At 39.8% G+C, this 20,350-nt stretch overlaps 2 protein-coding genes across 2 annotated transcripts; both read right to left on the bottom strand.

The window, feature by feature from the left end:
- Nucleotides 1-276: 276 nt before the first annotated feature.
- On the bottom strand, nt 277-4,013 carry LOC129106234 (uncharacterized). The gene is made up of 8 exons (XM_054617594.1): nt 3,827-4,013; nt 3,129-3,249; nt 2,886-2,992; nt 2,404-2,469; nt 2,164-2,289; nt 1,722-1,942; nt 1,232-1,391; nt 277-416 (listed from the first exon to the last, which is right to left on the bottom strand). The coding sequence occupies exons 1-8, from the start codon at nt 4,011-4,013 to the stop codon at nt 277-279; spliced, it is 1,128 nt and encodes a 375-aa protein (XP_054473569.1).
- A 6,256-nt stretch (nt 4,014-10,269) lies between these two features.
- Nucleotides 10,270-19,339, bottom strand: LOC129106229 (uncharacterized). The gene is given in 5 exon segments (XM_054617588.1): nt 10,270-10,904; nt 10,907-11,373; nt 11,375-11,697; nt 11,829-12,984; nt 19,284-19,339. Coding segments are annotated over 5 exon segments (2,637 nt in total).
- Between the last annotated feature and the right edge of the window lie 1,011 nt (nt 19,340-20,350).

The raw sequence follows: 20,350 nt of genomic DNA, 5'->3' as shown, positions 1-20,350 counted from the left end.
ACTACTCAATAGAAAAATAGAAAATTGACATTTACATTTATGCAAAATTATAGGTTATAGCCTATTCTGTTTTTGTTACGTAGTCTACGTTGGCTAGGCTACTTTACATTCATTTTGTGGACCTAATTTAGTGCTTTATAGGCATAGGTCGGTGCAGACATAAAATATGTTATCTATTAGGCTACAACATGAAATGCTGCGCTATATACAGCTAAAATATCAGAAAATGAATAACTGGTGAACGACAAGAAGTTCAATCAAAAGATTGTTTAATTGTTATTCGGGTGGAGGAGTGGATGGAGGAAGGACAAGTCTCCTCGCCGCCCGATCCGCCGCCAGGTTGAACCACCTGATGGCGTGTTTGGTGACCTCCGCGTCCGTGGCTGACCGTGTCACCACGTTTTTCCTCACAGCACCTGTAATCAAACAGACAGATTTTATGTAATAGGTTTTTACTAACTTTAAGAAGAATGCACACATTTGGTGAACAACAGGGTGCATTAATGGCAACTGTTAGGCATGCAAACATGCAAAGTGCTTCGATAAACCGAGTATTTTGTTTTGGGCCTACTGTAGCAGCAAGGAGAAGACTACTGGAGCAAGCACCTTGAAACATTTCGAAAACGAAGCAATAAACGGCAAATAGAACCAGCTGAACAACCTGGAAGCTGGAAATGAAATCGCGCGCAAGGCAGCATGGGTATACCCAGGCTAGTATTGGCATATCCACTTTCTAGAATCGCACCCATGGTCAACGCCGAAGGAAACTGAAGGAATCAAAAAGAGGAAGTCTCACAGCAGAGTGCATGTCAGAAAGGTAGGATTTTTGTTATTATCATTCATTATTGCACTGTCTGATAGTAAACAGGAACATTTTCACTAGCATATTGTCCCTACTAAATAAGTGACCGTGTCAGGTTTTCACTGACGCGCTAGCTATTGCATTGTGTTAAACATACCATCAGGCATAGGCCTACCTGCCTAAGCACTAAAATGTGCTTAGGCAAAGTAGCCATCAGCTGCTCAGGGTGTCATGGTCATACTATGTTTGATTTCGAGTAAAAAAAAAAGAGACATCAAATGTAAAAAAAAAAAGGTCTATGCCTGGTATAGTAGCCTAGTTTAAAAAAGGCAACCTTCATATTGGTATGAAGGTTGCTAAGATTGTTAAGGCTGCCCCAACAAACGTGACTTGGAGCGTATTTAATATTACTGTGAATTATATACTTACTGAAAAGCAAGGTCTTTGTTGCCATCCTACTAAAAGGCTTTTTGTTGTTGACACCCTTCCAATTGATCTGATGGGAGACCTCATCTGTGAACAGCCTGCCCAGGATGTTCCAGGTCACCCTCTTCACATCCTGGCCTCCAATGGTGGCCAAAGATGAAATCTAAAAGGCAAAGACATCTTTTTTAAATAGACAGGTAGGTAAACATTCCTGAGGTTAGTTGCATTTAAAATGTTTTTGTTTCTGTTGAAAGCTTCCAGAAATGTAGAAAAACTGAAAAAAATCTAAACATGTACTTGGCTCACATCCTCATGGACCTGTGCCACCTTTACACACAATGTCAAACCAGGGAGATTGTCACTCACTGACTGTCCACTCGGAAAAGGCGGTTCAGGACAGGCCTGTTCAGGGCTGCTTAAATAGAATATTTGCAATAATCATGGGCAATCAATAAACCTAATGGCACCATTCAGATTAAGTAAGAAAACTCACCACTCTCTGTCGAGCTGGGCCATTTGACGGTTCCTTTAAAAACATTTCAAATGCCTCCACTGCCTCCAATTGTTCCAGGGGAAACTGAAAGCTGTCTGGCATCTCCGCATCTGGCCCCGGGGTGCTGTTCATCCTACTGGTGAGCAGGTTCACCTTAGCCACAAGCTGGTCGTTTTGCTGTTTGATGGTTTCCAGCAAGCTAAGGATTTGGAACTCGGCCGCTGTTGACAAACATGAAATATAGCTAAAATGTAGTGTATCAAATATATCACGTTTCAGTGTTTATCCTCATTACTCATAATACCGACATTAGCTATTGACATTATTAATTAATGACAAAAGTTATAGACAAAGTTTGAGGAAAATATGTGATGGTTGTCAGAATTTTTTCCAAAATCTGTGGCACAGAATGACCCTCCAGTATTTGTCGGTTATTGCTCACCAGAGCAGGGAATGGTATCAGCCATTCTTCCCCCTCGCCATGTTGGTCTGTAGGCCAGGCTTGAAGAAGGCTCCATGTTGAGGGCTGGTGCCGGGGGTGGAGGGAGTTGAGGAGGGACTGCAGTTCCTGGCCCATAGTGAGGTGGGCGGTGTGCGAGAGTCATCTGTTAACCATGACTGATAATACCAATAGGGCCTTTCTATTCACTAATATTTCAGATTTCAATATATCAGTCCTTACCTTGAGTAACTCTCTGCATGCTCAATGCGGGTGCAGGGTGATGCAGTCCTGCCCCATGGTGAGATGCTAAGGGAGATAAATTGGTATTAAATGTTTGTGATCTGTTAACCATGGTAGGCTGCGAGCTACAGGGCCAAACAATGGCAAACAAAAAATCTCCATTGCGATACAGCCACCGTAAACAGAGCGCATGGTACTGTGGCTACAAGCTGCTCAGGGCCACACCCCCACCCCCCTCCTTGACCTGCCTTGACACGCCCACCGAAACAGCGCATTTGGGGGAAGCTCAATGTGCGACTGGTTCGGAGTGGCTGTAACTGCACCACGGCTGAATTTCGGGGACGTCTTTGAATACTGGGTTTGTGGCCCACTAATACCTATATTAAAGCATCCATAAAATAGCATGGCATGGGATCTTTAACCATATCTCTAATATTAATGTTATGATTTTGTTATTTAGATGTTAAGAGATTATTCCTTACTCTGCCAGGGAAATTGGCTTGGGCTTGGAAGCACTGGTAGTGCTTCCAACTGAGACACTACATCTTCCACATCTTCTTCGCTCTGGTCAGAGTCTCCGAAACGATGGCTGTTAAGTAACCTTATCATTAGGGTTATTGCAATCTCACAATTGCCAAATATACATTTAGTACAAGCATCTCTGGTCTATTTTTAAATAACCTTCCTATCACTACAAAAACATAAACAAGACAGAACACACTTACACTGGCCTCCTTTGCCTCTTATCTGGTGGCCCACACTCCTGCTCTGCCTCAGACTGTAGGTCAGAGGTGTTGCAGCCGGTCTGATACTGCTCCATAATCCTACAGGCATCTTTGTAGTTGTCTAAAATATAATATGTTAAAATTATCATAAGGTTGAAATTAGCTGTAGACCTACACAGAATGTTAATATTATTACTAAAGATATGAAAACTAGGCACAGAAAGTAAGGAAACTTGTTTGGTTGATTTTTTCATTGCTGTAAAAATGCTTTTTAGCAAGAAAACTTATATCGTTGGAAAGCCTGAAGCCTCCCCTTTAAATGATACCACATTTGTAAGGAACATGCATTTGTGGTATGCGCAGCAGAGCTGAGTATGTAGATTGTGGCCAAGAAAAATGTGCCAAACAGCACTCTGCCATTGACTCTTATTTTGAGCTTTTGGTACTCCCAGGTACTCTCAGTGGCAGAGCACTGAGAGTCAGACTCAGAGAGTCAATGGCAGAATGCTGTTTGGTACATTTTTCTTGGGTGCAACCTACATACTCAGCACTGCTGCTCATACCACAAATAAATGGAACATTTTAAACAATGCAAGGCAAAGACAATTTTCATAACCTAGACAGAATTGGTTATTCCAAGCAGAAGGAGAAGAAACCATGAAATTATCTTTAAACTAGAGTTTTATGAATTGGCATACCACAAGTTCTGATGATCGTGATATCATATTTTGGCCAGTTTGGCTCATGGTCCTCGCTGTTGGCAGCTGCCCTTTTGGCACGTTCTGTGTTTTTATATTTTGGCCAGTACACCATCCCGTCATCACACCACTTATCCGGGACAACAGCAATGTCCCCATTGGCAAATCTGATCAGATGAAAACTCATCCCTAATGTAGAAAGAAAGACGATAGCGCAATGACAATCAAAATGTCTGTTTTTTTAAATGGAAAGTTCTGCAGAGAAGGGAAGTTGAAAAAGTTGAAAGTTGAAAGTTGGCACATGTATCAATTCAGCATAAAATTCAGCATAAAATGTAATTTCCCCTGGCTTTTTTATGTATAATGTTATGTATTATATGTAATCTCATATTTAGAAAACATGAAATTATGGATTATGGAAAAATACAACCTTTTCTGAAATACTCACAGCAAATTTTCATCCAGAGTAATTAAGTAATGGAAGTCATTGTCAGAAGTCAGTAGTCAACCATATTATTAGAGTTTTTAACTTGAACTGATTGTTTAAACTGATTGATTGATTGAACTGATTCATAGTCAGTAGTCAACTACCGTATATAATTAGAGTTTTTAACTTGAACTGATTGTTTAAACTGATTGATTGATTGAACTGATTCATAGTCAGTAGTCAACTATATAATTAGAGTTTTTTACTTGAACTGATTGTTTAAACTGATTGATTGAACTGATTCATAGTCAGTAGTCAACTATATAATTAGAGTTTTTTAACTTGAACTGATTGTTTAAACTGATACATTTATTGAACTGATTGTTTTTGTTTTTTGTTGTTTTGTTGTTTTGTTTCATTTAGTGGAGGAGAGGTATGGCCACAAAACCATCCCTGTACGGCAAGGCTACACATTTCTGTCGCAGCGCTGACACCTCAACCGACTTCAGCTCATCAGATGCATCATTTACAGCAAATATGTTCATTCTGTCAGAGTTGAAGGGGTAGGTATAGAATGGAGACTGCCGGGAAAATTCTGTGTAAATAGCGTACACACCATTATCATTTTGGATAATGTTTTTGATAAGGCAGACTTTATCCCCCACCAGAAACATGTTGTCCCCTGTTGATAGTTTTACCGTCCACCTTTCACATCGCATTTCCCCATATTGCGCATGAACTCCCATGCCAACAACAATTGGGCCCACAAAATGCTCCCTTTTCAGAATAATGTCTGCATCAGCATCCAATTTGCTAGCTGTAACCTCTGAAAGGCGCCGAATGAGCTGAGCTAGAGGGAACTCAGGTTTTCTAATGAGTTTTTTTATTTTCCCAAGGTGGTTCTCGTATGGGAACGCTGAAAAAGAGTCCAGACAGCCATGCCTCTTCACCTCGTCTGCCAGGTGGACCAGACAGTGGACATTGTACACAATCTGGTCTGTCCCATAAAGCTCACCAAAATGGTTTACAAAAGATTTTAGCATTTGTCCAGCATAGTCAGCAAGGTTGAGATGTTCAGGGCTCACCAAAATGGATATAGCAGTTGACAGGAGCATGAAATTGCAGTACATGTTCCGGTCCAGGAATCCTGCCAGCACCACAGGGCCAGTGTACAGTAAGAACTGTCGGAATTCAGTTGCCTTCCAACGGTCCAACTCCCTAAGCGACCGTGGTCTCCTGGCAAATTCAATTGGCACGTAGGGCCTCATGGACTGGAGTTTGCCTGACATCCTGTCCACTATTAATGCCGGCAGTCTTACTGGTAACGGACCCCGGAGCCAGGTCTGGAGCAGTTTCCTTACAATGCCCAAACACACTAGATGCATATAATCTAAGGGAAACTGTGTTACCATGCCAATCTTGACATTCTGAAATGGATGTGGCCCCTCATGATGGTGTAATTCATCAACCTTCAGGTTGAATGAGATGTCAGTTCTAAGGGGGTACTCTGGTCCAGGGAAAGACATACGCCGGTTCTGGTATTTCCCTGGGTGTAGGCACTTATCGCACCCATGGTAAGCATTATGGGCCTTTGTTTTTTTCACAAAGGCCCGTGCAGGGGTATCACAGACTACCGTGTGAAGCTGAATCTTAAGGTTCTTATCTCCAAAACAAAACCCAGCCTCTAGCTCCTGCAGTTCTCTGACAAAATCAAATAGGAACTCTGTGGCCGAACTAGGTTTTTTTGGTCCACAGTAAGCCCCAATGACCACAGGTTCCTTCATGGGGACGCTAACCAGTAAGCCAAGGATGGGCCACAGCTGTACAGTGGAACTTTTAAATAAAGGTAGACCATCGATATTAATCTGCAGCCCCAATGTCATGCCCTCTGCCAGTGTTTTGGCATATTTGCTTAGGGTGGACTTCAAGGAGGAAAGGATGCCAAAGTGATGGTAGTTCCCCCAGCCTTCTCCTGAATAGCATAATGCATTTTTGTCTTGAGAAGGGTCCTACCATCCTTCGGCAGATTGGGATGGGTTATATGGAGTATACTCAACAGTGCAGTCAGGGCAACCATGGAAATGCCAAAACTCACTGCCCAGTTGGCAATGTTATCAGAAAGTGATGTTGGGTCATCATCATTTTCAGAATCTGAACCTGATGTCCCATCCCCATCACATCCATCCCAATGCACATCATCAAAATCTGCCTCAAATTCCATGTCCTCTTCAGTAAGAACTTGCACCTCTGGCATTGCATGTGCACCTGAAGAGGGTTGGGCAGTGTTCTCAGAAAGAACTCTGTCATCTGCCCCTATTCCTGTCATGTCAGTCATGTCTGTCCTAATTTGATTAAGCCTTTTTTGAACGTCTGCACGTGTCCTTCGTCTTAAGGCTGATAAGGAGACAGGCACAGTCTATCTATTCATTTTTGTTCTAAAAGACATTTCAGAAAAAAAGAAAAGAAAGTAAAATGTATCATTAATCATTGTTTCTAATGTTGTATTTAAATAAACACATTGTTGAATGGTGGTGTTGTCTGTTTCATTGCTACAAACTAGACAAGAACATAGAAATGTGCCATTTTCTGCAGGAAATGCATTGTGTAGTTATTATTAGTAGTAGTAGCAGTAGTAGTATCATTATTTGTTCTGTGGCCAACTGCTCCAACTGCTAGAAAATGTATAAGCAACATTACATTTTAAGAAACCAGAAAGTATCTTACTTGATCAAGCGAACCCAGCAGAGGAAATTGTAGCAACAGTCAAATCCAGAACGGGCAACAGTCAAATCCAGATGCTGCAGAACACACAAAATAGAAGATGGGGACCAAGTTCTATACAGTAGCATAAGAAATCAGAAACTGGCGCGAATACCCATTAGTTGTTTGAACCGAATCCCTTCACTTGATTTAAGCCATTTAACTGCATTTTCTGCAGGAAATGCTCCAACTGCTAGAAAATGTGTAAGCAACATTACATTTTAAGAAACCAGAAAGTATCTTACTTGATCAAGCGAACCCAGCAGAGGAAATTGTAGCAACAGTCAAATCCAGAACGGGCAACAGTCAAATCCAGATGCTGCAGAAAACACAAAATAGAAGATGGGGACCAAGTTCCATACAGTAGCATAACAGTGATTAAAATGGCAAATTTTCATTATAAAGAGGATGGCAGATAACCACTACATATGAGACCAAACTTGCCAAAATGTTAACTTGCTGCGATCTATTTGTATGGTACGCATGCCTGGAATTTCGTGATATGAGGGGCAAGGCCACTTGGCCTGCAGCGGGGCAATTTTTTTGAGGGCACAAAGGCCACATGCCAGGGCATCAAGGCCATAACATGATTTTGATTTCACTAATAGACAAATGCATTTCTCAAAGCATTAACGCCTTGTTAATAAACAGTCTAACACTTCTCACTTCTGCATCTTGAAGAGCACTTTTGTGATAATTCTTCAAATCTTTTTCTTATTGTCTATAAGATTAGAATTAGAATTAAGTAATATATATTTTTTAATTACACATAATTAACATTATTTCAAAATGATAATAACTCTCCCTCTGCCGTCATGGGGGTCGCCAGTGTTGCAAGATTCCGGCCCAATCTAGCAACACTGGGGGACAAGCAGTTTTATTTGTTCAGAAATGCTTGAAAAAATGTAACTTTTATGGAGATACCGCATTAGGCCTACTTGGTCAATAAAAGAGCTAAGCTACTCAAAAGCTATTTTATTCAGAAACGCTTACGATCTTAAGTATAATTGACCGCTGTCAAGGACAGGGATCTTTTTTTTTTATCCCAGCGTACTCGGTGACCCAAGCGTACTCGGTTGCTAGGCGACGCCAAAGACGTTGGTGTTTGGCGGACTATTTCTCTGCTAATCAACACTACGAATGCTGGTAACAGATAAATTGTAAAAAGACACACCGTGTGAAGTTATTTTTTTCGTTTTGGCAAGTAGCCATGTAATAAGCGGGATAATGTATAGAACGTCGCCGGTCATTATCGAAAATAAGCCACCAGCACCACCTTCAGGGTGAAGCAAGCCGGTTCGCCCTGTCGGGGCTTATTTTCCCGATGACCGGCGTTTTATACATAACAGCGACACATTAAAACAGAACAGACCAACCCTAACCCTAACCCAATGAAGGATAACTTAACTTAACTACCATAACATATTCTGCCGTAATTGCTATTCCATTTTAAATCAAATAGGCTACAGTAGGGTGACCATATTTTGATTTCCAAAAAAGAGGACACTCAGCCCGGCCACGAGATAGCCTACTTAAATGATACTCGCAGTTTACCCAAAGATTCCCTATAATTTTAATATATATATGTATGGATAGAATATTTTGTTATATTACAAAATAATATCTCTCAAAGACAGAAATTCAGATAGGCTTCATAGAGGTTATTGAACTTTCTTTATTATGCCTCAATTGTAAAAAAAAAAAATATATATATATATAAAATGTAAAATAAATGTAAAATCTCTGGAATAAAATAATGATAGAAATAATGTCTCTTCTGTGTTAGAAAAATGAACTAGTAAAATAATAGCTCTCTTTCAAAGTTAAGTGCCATGTGCAAAGACAGCTGCCAGACCAGTAGCTAGTAAATATCATTCAAGATGTAATTAATAATAATTACCAAGTCATAACATATGAGTATATTAATATTATACATGACTCAGGGCATCAGCTAATCAGATGGTCTGCATTTATAACTACTACAGTCATTAGTTACCCACACAGCCCGACACAAAATACAGAAGTTAGCCTAACACACACAACTATCAACCATTGATTATTATTATTTTTAACAGAGTCTCATGTTCCTATGCCTACAGGAAAATCACATGTTACCAAAGCAGTCTTCCACCTCCCCTCTTCCAAAACAGGGCCACATACAATGTCATCACCTGGTAATCTCATGCTAACGTTAACGTTACAGCGTCACTAATGACAGATATGAAAACATTGTCATAATGTTAACGTCCACTGACTTTTATAACGTTACGTTAGGTCTTCAATTCAGACCTAACGTCCAAGTCTACTGCCAATTCACACAAAATAAATAAGTTCATATACACAACATACCATTTATGACCGCTGGTCTTCTTTTCTTTCCTTTTTGCCGCCTCTAGATTGTTGACGCTGCCGCGTCTGGTCGTACGTCCTGATTAACGTCTGTACGTCATACGACGTCTTCTCTGGCGATGCGTTAAATGGCTACTGTAATAACGCTAACCCACAATGACAACCGGGGGAGGGGGGGCACACACATATACACACATATACACGCACAGAAGGAAAACCGGACATTATCATCAATTAATAAAAAAAACCCGGACGCCCCGGACAGGACGTAAAAAGTGGACATGTCCGGGGAAAAGAGGACGTTTGGTCAGCCTAGGCTACAGACTGACATGATTATCGCCTCTCAGCTAACAATAGCCTGGTGCAAAAAATGATAGCCTAACTGAAAAATTATTTAGGCCTACTGCTAGTCCTAATATCAAACAACGTCATTACAATCATACGTAGTCTAAATGATGATTACAAAAACACAAAGGCCAATGTTTACTGTGAATGTCGCAATATAGGCCTATCAATAAATAATTAGGCCTACATAAATCAAAATCAATAATAAATCATGCTTACGTAACGCAACCGTGTTCCAGCAAAGAAAGAAAGTCTCAACTGAATGATCTGCTCTTTATAGGCTTTCAACGTGTTGGCGCGTTCGCGGATCAGACACGGGTCCGACACGGGTCCGCTCAGGATCCACAATATATCAACAAATAAATCAAATAATAATAATAAATCAATAATAAATCATACTTACGCAACCGTGTTCCAGCAAAGAAAATCTCAAATGATATGATCGTCTCGGCTCTTGGTGATAGGCTTTCAAACGTTATGGCGCGTCCGCGTTCGCGGATCCGACACGGGTCCTCTAGGCGGCGCCAAAACGGATGTGACAGTAACGCGGGTTTGGTGACTCCTATGCGGATCCGCATAGGAGTCTACTGCTGTGTGGGAAGGCTCTGGCTCCCATCCTACTTTTATATACTCTAGGAACCACAAGTAACCCTGCATTGATTGAGCGCAGCTCTCTAGTTGGGTAATATGGAACTATAAGTTCCTTAAGATAAGACGGTGCCTGACCAGTTAGAGCTTTGTAGGTAAGTAAAATAATTTTAAATTCTATTCTTGATTTAACAGGGAGCCAGTGCAGAGAAGCTAATACTGGAGTAATATGATCTCTTTTCTTAGTTTTTGTTAGAACACGTGCTGCAGCATTCTGGATCAACTGTAAAGATCTAAGAGACCTATTAGAGCAGCCTGATAATAAGGAGTTACAGTAATCTAGTCTAGAGGTAACAAATGCATGAACTAGTTTTTCTGCATCACTTTGAGACAGGATTTGCCTGATTTTCGCAATGTTACGTAAATGAAAAAAGGCTGTCCTTGAGATCTGTTTTATATAAGAGTTAAAAGACAGATCCTGGTCAAAGATAACTCCAAGGTTCTTAACGGTAGTGCTGGATGCTAGAGCAATGCCATCTAGAGAAACTATATCGTTAGATAATTGAATTCGAAGGTGATCTGGACCTAGTAGGATAACTTCTGTTTTTTCAACATTAAAAAGTTACAGGTCATCCAGGTTTTTATGTCCGTAAGACATGCTTGAAGTCTAGAGAACTGGTTAGTTTCGTCTGGCTTAATTGATAGATACAACTGGGTATCATCTGCATAACAATGAAAGTTTACTGAGTGTTTTCTGATAATATTCCCCAAGGGAAGCATATATAAAGTAAATAAAATAGGTCCAAGAACAGACCCCTGTGGAACTCCGTGACTAACCCTGGTTTTCATCGAGCTTTCATTGTTTACATATACAAACTGAGATCGGTCTGATAAATACGACTTAAACCAGCTAAGTGCGGTTCCTTTAATGCCTATTAGATGCTCCAATCTCTGTAATAGGATTTGGTGATCAATGGTATCAAATGCAGCACTAAGGTCTAGCAATACAAGTACAGAGACAAGTCCTTTGTCTGAAGCTATTAGAAGGTCATTGGTAATTTTCACCAGTGCCGTCTCTGCTATGATTCACTCTAAATCCTGACTGAAAATCCTCAAATAAACTATTGTTATGCATAAAGTCACAGAGCTGATTTGCTACTGCTTTCTCAAGGATCTTAGAGAGGAACGGAAGGTTAGATATAGGTCTATAGTTAGCCAACACCTCTGGATCTAGAGTAGGTTTCTTAAGAAGAGGTTTAATTACAGCTAGTTTGAAGGCCTGTGGTACATGGCCCGTCAGTAAAGACAGATTGATAATTTCTAATAAGGAGTTGCTAATTAAAGGTAAAACTTCCTTAAGCAGCCTAGTCGGAATCGGGTCTAAGAGACAGGTGGAAGGTTTAGACTTAGAAATAGTTAAAGTCAATTGTTGAAGGTCGATGGGAGAAAAGCCATCTAAATATATTTCAGGTTCTACAGCTGTGGATCGATCGGTACTGGTTGAGGGCAGTAGATTATACATTTTTTCTCTATTAATGCTGAATAATAGGCTGCTCTAGCATTACGGAGTGCCTTCTTATATATTTTAAGACTGTCTCGCCAGACTAACCGCGCTTCATCCACATTGGTGGAACGCCATATCCTTTCAAGTTTTCGCGATATTTGCTTTAAATCGCGGGTTTGAGGATTATACCATGGAGCAAACCTCCTTTCTTTTATTAGCTTCTTTTTTAGAGGAGCTATAGAGTCTAGTGTCATTCGCAGTGAGCATGCAGCACTATCAACAAGATGGTCAATCTGAGACGGACTAAAGCTAGCGTAGGAGTCCTCTGTTATATTGAGCAATGGTACTGAATAAAACCCTGAAGAAATCGCTTCTTTAAATTTAGCTACAGCATTATCAGATAGACATCTAGTGTAGAAACTTTTGCCTAATGGCGTACACTCTGGTAGAACAAATTCAAAGGTTATTAGAAAATGGTCCGATAAAAGAGAGTTCTGTTGAGAGACAATTACATTTTCTACTTCAATACCATAAACCAGAACAAGGTCGAGGGTATGGTTAAAAGAGTGAGTCGGTTTATGTACACACTGACAGAAGCCAATATAATCTAGTAATGAACCAAACGCAGTACTAAGGCTATCATTATACACATCCACATGAATATTAAAATTCCCTACAATAATAACTTTATCTGTCTTAAGGACTAAACTAGATAAAAACTCTGAGAATTCAGATAGGAATTCAGAATACGCACCTGGTGCACGATACACTATAACAAATAAAATTGACTTTAATGCTTTCCCGTTCGGGTTTGAAAGACTAAGAACAAGGCTTTCAAATGAGTTGTAATTTAATTTAGGTTTAGGGTTTATTAATAGGCTTGAGTCAAAGATAGCTGCTACTCCACCTCCTCGGCCTGTGCCTCGAGGAATATGAGTATTAATATAACTTGGAGGAGTTGATTCATTAAGGCTAACGTACTCTTCATGACACAGCCAGGTTTCAGTAAGACAAAATAAATCAATATGATTATCTGATATTAAATCATTTACAAGTACACCCTTAGATGACAGAGATCTAATATTTAAGAGTCCACATTTAACTGTCCTGTTTTGATGCACTGTTGCATCGGTTGCCTTAACTTTTATTAAGTTATTTTGTATAACTCCTCTTCTGTTGACTTTAAATAATTGAAGTGGCCGTGGGGCAGACACAGTCTCTATAGGGTTTTGGGTGGGTAAGTGGGTGGGTAACTGCTCCAAAGGAAGCGCAGAGAGGTGTGAAAGACTGCGACTCTGCTTCTGCTTCCTGGTCTGAACTCTTGGTCATGGATTAGGTCCACTAATGAACTGGGTCAGATTTCTAGAGATGAGATCCGCTCCATCCAAAGTAGGATGGATGCCGTCTCTCCTAATCAGACCAGGTTTTCCCCAGAAAGTATGCCAATTGTCTACGAAGCCCACATTGTTTGCAGGACACCACCTCGACATAATAACAGCCAGGAGGGGATTGTTAAATGCAGCTACATTTTTGCAGAAAAGTTACAGTTAAGATGACATTTTATAGTACTGTTGTTGTTACTCTGTAGTACTACTGTAGTGTTTTTACTGTATACAACACAAATCTGTAATCTCTAAATCTGCTGTGCTTTACATAATATAACCAAAGTCACTAATAAAACACATTTGTATTTTACAGGGAACATGTGTTAGTAGCTAACTCACAGGCAGCGGGAGTGTAATTCTTAGCTTCTTAGATAAAGAGAAGCTGTCTTTGGCTTACATTTTTTTAAGATCTGTACATGTAATGACTTGTATTCTATTTGGAGCAAATACTGCCACCTAGTGTAAGTGTAGATGAGGCAGTGTTCAACTAGTAAATAGCTGTGTCCCAATCCAGCGGCTGCAGCCTTCGGAGGACCCAGCCTTCGCGGTCTACGTCGGCCGGGTCCTTTGAATACCGAATTCGAGCGGTCCCCGAAATGAGACGGTCTGGTCCACAAATTATTTCCTATTTACGTCACCAGCTTTTCGCACCCCCACCCTTTCGCCGCTCCCGTCTCCTAGCAACCAGCTGCGGCCGTCATAAAAGAGTAGAAAAAAGTTAAAATATTAAAATGGACGAGCTGCTGTAAATAGTGCAGCGGCTCTCGGTAGCGTTAGTTTGTTTGTTAATGGTGTCACGTAAATTAACCGATCATTTTAACATAAGTGTGATCTGATCAGGTCCCTTGTTTTTAGTTTTAACACTTGTAACTGTAAATATTCACATGAGTTAAAACCCAATAATTATATTAAATGTGAATTCTCCCGCTGCTGGTCCAGTAGTCGCCAAAAAAAAAAATCAACTTCACCGGCACGCAATGCATTTTGGGATATGTTGGGCCGCGAAGGATCCATCAGTTGTATCCTCCGAATCTGGGAAAAGTAGGCAGCATTTATCGGCCACATTAGAAGGAGTCGACGAAATGGGACAGCCCCGTCGCGGCCGCTGTGACGTAATCGGTCTACAAATGCACCCTCCGAAGGATGCAGCCGCTGGATTGGGACAGAGCTAATGTGTGGCACATGGGACAGGAAGTAGTGTTATTTCCTTTTCCTGTTTTTGTGACAAGATGGCTCTGTTCAACTAGAGTGATTGCAATGTTATCGTTATCCATCCTGCATTTTTTTTTGCACTCAGTGGCAATGCCAGTGAGTGCAATTTACTTTTATGGGTTTAAGTTTATTTCTGAGTGCTTATTTTGTTAGTTTGTTTGAAGTAAAAAGACTTTGATGACATGTGCAACATAACGTAACTGATTGAATATGAGTTGATGGTACAGGAATGTATGTTTCATTATTTTGTGTGACATATTGAAATGTAGTGATGATTTGTAAATCACAACACATTCTTTAGTTTGGTGAAAAGTAATTATTGTATATCTTTTGCCTGTTTTCTAGTTTCACACTTCTCCATATTAAACCTGTCCAAATGCAACAGGCTGGTCTGTTCCTTGGAGGAAGAATATGAGGAAGAGTTTAGCTGACTGCAAAGCCCAATACAGGACACAGAGTCGACATTAGGTCTGAGCAGTAAAATCTCATGACATTTGACATGGACATAGGCTGGGTCATGATGAAGAAGAATCCAGTTCAGTAAAACCTCTTAAGGATTATTTATTAACAGTTCAAATATGGGGAAATTCTGAACATCATAATAGCTGACTTTGCCTTCCATTTTTTCAAAAACTGGACAGTAAAATCTCATGAAATTTGACATGGCATAGTAGGTCATAATAGGTCATCATGAACAAGAATCCAGTGAAGTTTGATATAACCTCTTAAGGAATAATTTTTATTACAGTTCAAATATGAGTAAATTATGAATATGAATGCCATTTAGCAGAATGTGGCTTTAATTGTCTCAAAAACTGTACAGTAGTTGGGCTAGTAGAGAACCAGAATCCAGTGTTTGCTACAACCTCTTAAGGAATTCCTGTAATCAAAGTACAAATATGAGGTCATTATGAATATGAATGCAAATTGAGCTGACTTTGCCTTTAATGTTCTCAAAAACTGTACAGTACAATCATGTGAAATTTGAGATGGACAAAGTCGGGATCACCTTTAACAGACATCCAGTGGAAATTTTAGCTAACGATAAAGGAAATGTTTTAATTACAAATCAAATATTATTATTTGATTAGATTTGAACTTTCAATGCCCGTTTTTTTAAGTACAGTAGTGTAACTACAGATTCTATTATAATTTGATTTAATACAATGTACAACACAGTTTTTTCAAATTGGACATTTTACAGTTTTTCTCAGTTGTTAACACACAAAAAGCGAAAATTCGGCACAGTTTGCACAACCTTCACTTCATGTACCAATTGCTCGACCCAATTTGGCACTACTTCACACTCCCTTATCTGCATTAGACTCTGACTTTCCTTCTTTACACTCTGATGTCAATTACACATCACCTTGTTGTCAAAACACTACACAATGTTCAGTTGTTGCACACAGTAAAATCTCAAAGCATCAACCTACAACACACAAATATTCAAATCTCTAAACATTCAGGTCTGTTGAGCAATTTGCAATCAGGACTGCAGCATAAAAGTGCCTTGAGCCTCTGTTTTGTTTGGTGAACAATGGAGAACTTTGAAGAGATCGACAACCAGAGAAGGAGAGGGGTAAGAGTGAGAGGAGGAGGAGGAGGAGGAGGAAGAGGAGGACAATGAGGAGGAAGAGGAGGAGAAGGACAAGGAGAAGAAGGAGGAGGAGGAGAAAGAAGAAGGAGAACGGTCATCTCTAATGAGATTCGGGCCACTGTGGTAGACCATGTGCTCAACCATGGTTTGAGCATGAGGGAGGCTGGCCAGAGGGTCCAACCAAATCTCAGCCGGTTCACAGTTGCTGCCATCATTAGAACCTTCAGGATGGAGAACAGGTACGAAATCTATTTGCCTTGTGTACTGTAATACTGCATATCAATAGAATACAGTGTGCTCACAGTATTTGTATTTTGCAGGACTGAAAGAGAACCACACCGTGGAGGAAGAAGACACACTTTCACAGCCGAACAGGAGACTGAAATTGTAAATATGGTTCGTGAGAACAACGCTATCACACTCCGACAAATACAAACTAGGATCCTGGCTGACCACGCTACATTCAGGAACGTCCAGACCGTCAGGCCGGTTTACAGTACTGTACTGTTCTCTGTGTGTACCGAAATAAAACTTTTTTTGCTGCATATTTGTGTGCTGTTTGTGTTTGACTATGAAAAAAGTAGGCCTACACTGAGACATTTTACAAAAGGAGAAATGGCTCATTCTCCAGAGTCGTTGTCATTCATATGGTGTGTTCCATTTCTATGATTGTGTTTTCAATTTTGCACTTGCACACGCTGTAAATGCTTGGTAGTGTGCAGCAAATGCTTAGTTGTGTGTACTCAATGAATGGTATGTGTGTGTCATTTGAAAATATGGCTGTGTGTACCAAATGAAAACACAAGTTCCATTTTGTGAACAGTTAAGAGATTTGATGGCAAAGAGTTATCTTGCAAAGGGAGTGTCAGGTTTAGCATTTTGTGTGTGAGGTTTTCAGTTTTGTGTGTGCAGTTTTGAGAAAGCCGTTATTGTTTTGAGAAACGTGTGTTAACAATTGTGAAAAACTGTAATGTTAAACATAAGTTTTCTCCGTGCTTTTTGAGCTATCCAATCCCCCGTACCTTTACACCATGAATAGACAAGCATTACATTTCAAGCGCCGGCTGGCTTGACCAAAGGTTTGCAGATGACACCAGCAGGTTTGTTATGTTTGTATGGTGCCGTGCCTTAAACAATGAGAATGTTTTTTGATCATACCAGTAGCGTTTGCTTTTTGCCAAGAGAAATGTCAGAATTATTCTTTCTGCATTTTTATTTAGCAGGTAGCGCTGAAGGACAGCCCGCTTACACCTGCCATGTTAGTTCAGATGGATAAAATGGTTCATCCCATCTTCCTAGCCCTGAGGAGTGCACAGCAGTTTCTCCACAAGTCAAAAAGGTATGCATGCAAATTCTATGTTGGTGGAGGCCTTCCCTTAAAGTGTCTCCTTCCTGACACACTAACAGTCGTCATTTTTATGGTCCAAAATGAGATAACTCCAAATATGGCTTCAAAGAGCTCTTTTTTGTTTTCTTGATTTAGAAACCAACTGTGGAACATCGGCAAATATAAGAGGACCCTGTCAAAGCGCCAGGTTAGTGTTTTTTTGATCATGCAATATTTGACTTGTTTAAAAAGTTTGTTGTACAGTTTTAGTGACGGGCAGCAATGGCATGTTCGTATTATTAAGTTAATTTTAAAACCATGATATATTTTGTTTTAAATGGTGCATGCAAAGCTATTTCATTGTCATTGTTAATGCAGTATAAATTAAAATAAAACACTTCACTGTTATTTTTGCTCATTTATTATTATAACTAGTTTGATTTGGTAGCCTTTTTAAAGTCAGGGTTGCATGATGTGTACACATTAAAATGACAACAGATATCAATTGAGTTTCATTCAGGAAGTGTATGTGTGTGCAACTATGTGAAAGCAAACAAAACCATATATACAGACACAGGATATGATTCTGGATCAATATGTAAATTCTGTCCAATTTTGTCCATCAGCAACATCAGGTGTGGATGGGTTTGCAAGGTCTTCGTCTTCTGGTGTTGAAAAAGTGGCTGTGCAGGACGAGGTCGGTGCACTTTGTGTGAAGAATGTCCCATAAATTTCACAGATTTTTGTTTTCAATGGTGCATGCAAAGTTATTTAATTGTCATGGTTAATTTAGAAAATTATAATTTAAAACAAGAGTTCACTGTTTGTTGAGCTCATTAACCCTCCTGTTATGTTCATTTGTCAGGAACAGCAATAATGTTCCCGGTGGATGTTTAACCCTCCTGTTATGTTGCGGGTCAAATTGACCCGTTTCAAACTTTGAAAATCTAGAAAAAATATTGACTTTATATATAAATATTTACTTTTTCAGTATGAAACATCTTCTACTTGCCTTAATTAGTGTAATCAACGTTAAAACAATGGTCCATATCATGTATTTGCAACCCCCCCCCACACACACACACACACACGCATGCACATACAGAGACACAGACACACATACAGAGACACAAATACACACACACCATATTTCATCCCAATCAAACACGCACACACTCTCTTTCTCACTACCCCACCTGTGCGAGAAATACAGATACTATTATGACTTTGATGGGAACCTTTTATTTTCCCGCAGGAAAACTCCGCCCACACTAAGCAGGTGAGGGGCGAAACATGTCAAAAAAAATGGTGAAATACAGTGGTCATCCTCACCCAATATACACCCATACACACACCTCGTTCATTGTGCTCATCTCTTGTTCATTTTTGTAAATTTCTGTTTCTTAACACTATAAATAAACATAAATAGAGTTCACTTTCAATACAAATCCTTATAACTCATTTGGCTTGATTTTAAGTGAGCGGGTCAATATGATCCTGAACAGAAGAGGTGTCTCATCTCTATCTACATCCCCCCCATGAAAAAAAGAACAACAAATTCCTGTTTATTGGGCGAATTGCGCAAAATGGGCACCATGCCACGTCAAGGTCCTTCCATGAAAACTTCTTGATTTTGATGACTTTTCATCATCGAGGTCTGGAGATTATCCTGACTAAATTTGAAGTCGATCGCATAAATTCTGTAGCAGGAATTCTTGAAAATAAAACGTGTGAAAATGAGTATAAAAGGCTAAATGATGGCCGCAATCAGGTATATAACAACTCAACATGTACTTATTTGTTATACTACTTTTGTAGTTTACAATTTCTAATTGGGTTTCAATTTCTTCTTGTCATCATTCAGCAGTACTTTTTGAATGAACTCTAACGTGAACGCCATGCCTGAGGATATCCATCAAGCCATACAAATAAAGAAAAGCATCCAACCAGCACCATTTACCATGGGGGATGGAATGGCACCATGTTCACATTATCACCGTCACCAATGATGGACATTTTGGCAGCTTATTTCTTGATCGTAGATTCAAGAAACCCTCCTGCACACTATTAACACACAGCCTAAGCACTAGAAAGAGTTAATCAGAAATGATGAGGGCCTGAGCACTGCCCTATGGAAACTGGTATGTTTATTATTCTTCTGCAAAAGCATTGGCTTTTTGAGGGGCTTAACTTGTGCGAAAACTAAAAGTTGGCATGCTTATTGGGACTGGTAAAAACTCTAGGGTCTCATTTTTGGGTATGAAAAATGAGTCTATAGCGCCCCCTAGAGCATTTTTTAAGTTTGAAATGCTAAGCCCCTCACTGCGTATGTCCAGCTGACTTGAAATTTGACACACATGTCCAGTTCCTGGTACCAATTGGACCATTAAGCTCTGCTTCTGAGATTTTCTGCAATTTTGATAGAAAAACTATCAAACCATTCAAATTCAACATATGTCCATATAACTACCTTAAACAACCTGAAATTTTAATTTTATTTAAACACGAGGGGGTGCTATAGTAGCTCAGCAATTTTAGCCCATTTTTAGGCGCTGTACTTTAATGAACTCCTACAGAATTTATGCGATCGACTTCAAATTTGGTCAGGACAATCTTAGGACCATTATGACAAAAGTCATCATAATTGTGAGTTTTTATTGAAGGACTTTGACTTGGCCCATTTTGCACCATTCACATGAAACAGGAAGTTATTGTAACTCCAACGTACACTGTCCAATCTGCCCAAAATTATTAAAGCATTATACGGGTCCGCGCTTGAGAACATTTCCAGAGGAGGTAATAATTCAGTAATAAATCTCCTTCTCAAACAACACATCCATTCTGGTCAGCTGAGTCAATAATTTGCCAGTTTGTACTGTTATGCCTCCTGGAAGCACATATAAAAACAGGACTCATTAGCAAGAGACTGAGAGATAAGGTGTAGATAAAACAATCTATACTTATTGGATATGGTTTGTTACATAGGTAGGCAGTTAGTAAAGGCAAACAAATCAGGCAGGGATGAGG

This window comes from Anoplopoma fimbria, chromosome 17 (assembly GCF_027596085.1).
Source record: "Anoplopoma fimbria isolate UVic2021 breed Golden Eagle Sablefish chromosome 17, Afim_UVic_2022, whole genome shotgun sequence".
NCBI classification, from domain to species: domain Eukaryota; kingdom Metazoa; phylum Chordata; class Actinopteri; order Perciformes; family Anoplopomatidae; genus Anoplopoma; species Anoplopoma fimbria.
Note: the sequence above shows the minus strand (reverse complement) of the source record. Positions and strands in the feature narration are given on the sequence as shown.